The sequence below is a fragment of the Alexandromys fortis genome, unplaced genomic scaffold (assembly GCF_014885135.2).
Source record: "Alexandromys fortis isolate MF-2015 unplaced genomic scaffold, M_Fortis_MF-2015_v1.1 scaffold_2290, whole genome shotgun sequence".
NCBI lineage: Eukaryota > Metazoa > Chordata > Mammalia > Rodentia > Cricetidae > Alexandromys > Alexandromys fortis.
Window position 1 is genome coordinate 937 of NW_026070152.1, and position 3,147 is coordinate 4,083.

General features: G+C 41.5%; 1 protein-coding gene across 1 annotated transcript; it reads right to left on the reverse strand.

Moving 5' to 3' along the window:
• Positions 1-312: 312 nt before the first annotated feature.
• Positions 313-1,475, reverse strand: Setd9 (SET domain containing 9; the record flags this gene model as incomplete). Its single annotated transcript, XM_050133806.1, is given in 4 exon segments — positions 313-434; positions 1,196-1,285; positions 1,288-1,433; positions 1,435-1,475. Coding segments are annotated over 4 exon segments (399 nt in total), but the record flags the coding sequence as incomplete, so codon positions are not given.
• Positions 1,476-3,147: the final 1,672 nt, after the last annotated feature.

Genomic DNA, 3,147 nt, shown 5'->3' on the forward strand with positions numbered 1-3,147 from the left:
CAGTTTCTGATGCTCACCCTGTACCGTCACTCGTTCTTAAAGGGCTAAGTTGGTCTCTCCCAGTGTGAGATCAAGAAGAGCTGAAAGCATTAGTGGAGAGGGTTCTGTGTATTAAAGTTGAATCCAAAAAATACACAATGAATCCCACAGGTGCAATTTCTTTCCAAAAAGTTTTGTCTCCCCATCAAGCACCTGCATTGCCACATAGCAGCCATCAAGATGGTTTTTCACCGGAAGCATGAATGGTTATGCCATAATCCTTACAACTAATGCGGCTCTACATTGACAAGTGAATTTGAATATGGATATTAATTACCTGAATACAATTTTTGATACTACTTTGTCATTTCCATCAATGAATATGCCATACAAGCATCTAAAAATAAATAGATTTCCAAAGGACTGGAAAAAGATTGACCCATACTTCTGATCTACTGTACCTACTATACAACAAGGAGGAGACAAAGCAACATGGGAAACTAATTATTCTGCTAAGGACATTTTTAATTATAAACCTAAAATAGGAGCGTGTTTTAATCCTGCCATCTTTAAAAATAACTCACGAGTGTATATTAACTGTATCAAATAATGGGATATTATAACAGGTATGTGTTCTTTTGTCTTTTTACACAGTTAATTCCCAGCTTGTTTTTGAGGGACCTTTCCCTTTACAGAGCTTGTCTCTAACAGCTGATGAAGCACAGAGCCAACTGTCCATATAGCAGACATTATCTAATTATCTTACTTAATGATAAGATGAACAGCATTCTTTAGGCTCAGTTTTACAAAGTTTAATACACATATATGCACATACATATTATTTAACTATGATTTGATATCCACTGGAGAGTATTTTTTAAAGTGCATTTTGTTAATGGCTAATGTAGACTTAAATGGGAATAGATGAATCTGAACTTCAGGCTTTTTTTTTCTTTTATTGGCAAAGAAGGAAAGAAGAAAATTCATATTGGGAGAGTCTCATGACCAAAAAGATGGCCCTAAAAACACAATTATCCCACCAAACATTCTAATATAGTTTTCAACACAACATAATTCATAAGGTTAATTATGGAATTATAATTTTAAAAGGTGTGGAAAGTTGGTTTCAGATTCATACCTTTGCTCTGATTACAAGGCTAGGCATTTTGTTGAACTTGATCGGCACAGAAGGACTTTTTGGCAGTACTAACTGAGCTGTTCCCAGAATACATAGCCACAACTGCCCCTTGTTACCAGTCCTTTCATGACAAGACACCTCTTCCTTCAGAAATCAGTGAGTTGCTCAAGTAGCCCTGAAGCCCAAGGTCTTACAAAGCACGCCTTCTGGTTTAAAGAGACTTTGCTGGTGGCGTCTGCTTTTAAGCAGCTCCACCCTGTGATTCTGAACTCCCAGTAGGTGTTGAGATTTTGGCTCACCAAGCTCTGGAAGCAGTCAAGAGATCCGATTGTTTCCAGCAGTTATTTAAAAACAGAGCCTGCCCAGACGTCACCACGGCCTCAGGTGGCAGTGTAGGCCATTCGGATTAGTATGACCCCAGCAACAGCACGGCCCTTGGACATCAACATGGCTCCAGGTGGTGCAGACTCCAGGCATTGGCATCACACGTTTGGTGACATCACACGCCACGGACCTCAACATAGACCCCAGCAGCAGCACAGCCATGGACCCACACATTATCATGCCCTTAGGTGGCAGTGTGGGTCACACAGAATTGTGTGGCCTCGATGGCAGCGAGGCCCGAATGGCCAACCCAGATAACACCCAGGCCCACATCCAGGGCTTTGAGTTGGCCCACCCCAATATCTACCCCATCTATGACCTGCTAGAGTGGGCAAAGGGACTGGTTCTGCTGAGCTGTAACCACAGGGTCTCCATGACTAGGGGCAACAGCAAAATAGTGAAGTTTCAGTGAGGGTCCACTATGGATGGTGTACCAGAAGTCAGAGGCTTTGAACCAGACCCCTTGGTTCATCTCACTGCAATGAACATTTGCAGGTAAAGCTGCTTGGGCAAAGAGTAGACTTTGTGACTCGCCTCAGCTCCCAGGCTACTACGACAAATAATATATGACGGAAAGGTGGGAAAGACGGAGGAGCACAATGTTTTCATTTTATTTTTAAAAAATTTTTTGGATAATTTTTATTTATTTATTTATTTATTAAAGATTTCTGTCTCTTCCCCCTCCCCCAATCAAGTCCCCCTCCCTCATCAGTCCAAAGAGCAATCAGGATTCCCTGCCCTGTGGGAAGTCCAAGGACCACCCACCTCCATCCAGATTTTGGGGTGGGAGAAGCTACAAGAGTGTAGGGTGGACACGGAAGGACCAGGAAATGAGCGGGATTGGGATGCCTGATACGAAATTCTCAAAGAATCAATGAAAACTTTATTTGGAAAAAAAAATAGAGCCTGGGAAACCTTCAGTAACATTCCTAGTCCATGTGCACACGGATAATTTTGTCTTTGGACTTCTCTGGAATGTATCGAAGGATATGAGAAAGTTTCCATGTACTCCCTATCAACTGACTCAAGTCGGTGCTCTTGATGTTTTCTGGGCTATTGGCCTTAACAGCCTGAGAGGATGTTAGGAAAAAACAATTGTTTGGGAAAGCTCCAAGGACGAGAGGAAAAGCAATTGTTTGGAAAAGCTCCAAGCTACCTAACTCTCAACAATAACTGCCCTTTCCAAGTAGTCAGTATTTATGAAAAGGTCTATTCTGTTCAACATGCCGTTGAGCACTAACATACTTTATTGTGTTTCTGTAAAGAAACTTTATGGTGTTTCTAGCTGTAAATGGAAGGGTCAGAAGCAGAAGCATAGCTCAGTTTTCCTCAAAACATTCAACAGCTACTTGAATGTTCTCAAATAAGAAGAATCCTCATGAACTCGTTTTTTTCTCATAGGTGTGTTCTCTTCAAAGGTAAACCTAAGTCAACGTAGCATCCCTAGTCTCCGGGGAGCGGTAACTTCTTTGACTATTATTACCACTTTTACTTCCAGAAAAAAAAAATTTTTTTTGAACTGTCGCTTCTGAACCAAAAGGAGGCAACTGTCTCTTCACAATTCTACAGTAACGACGCGCCCAAACCCAGGTCTCTGGAGTATGAAGTTTCGGAAAAGCGCTTGGGTGTCTCAGTTTTTCAGAAAA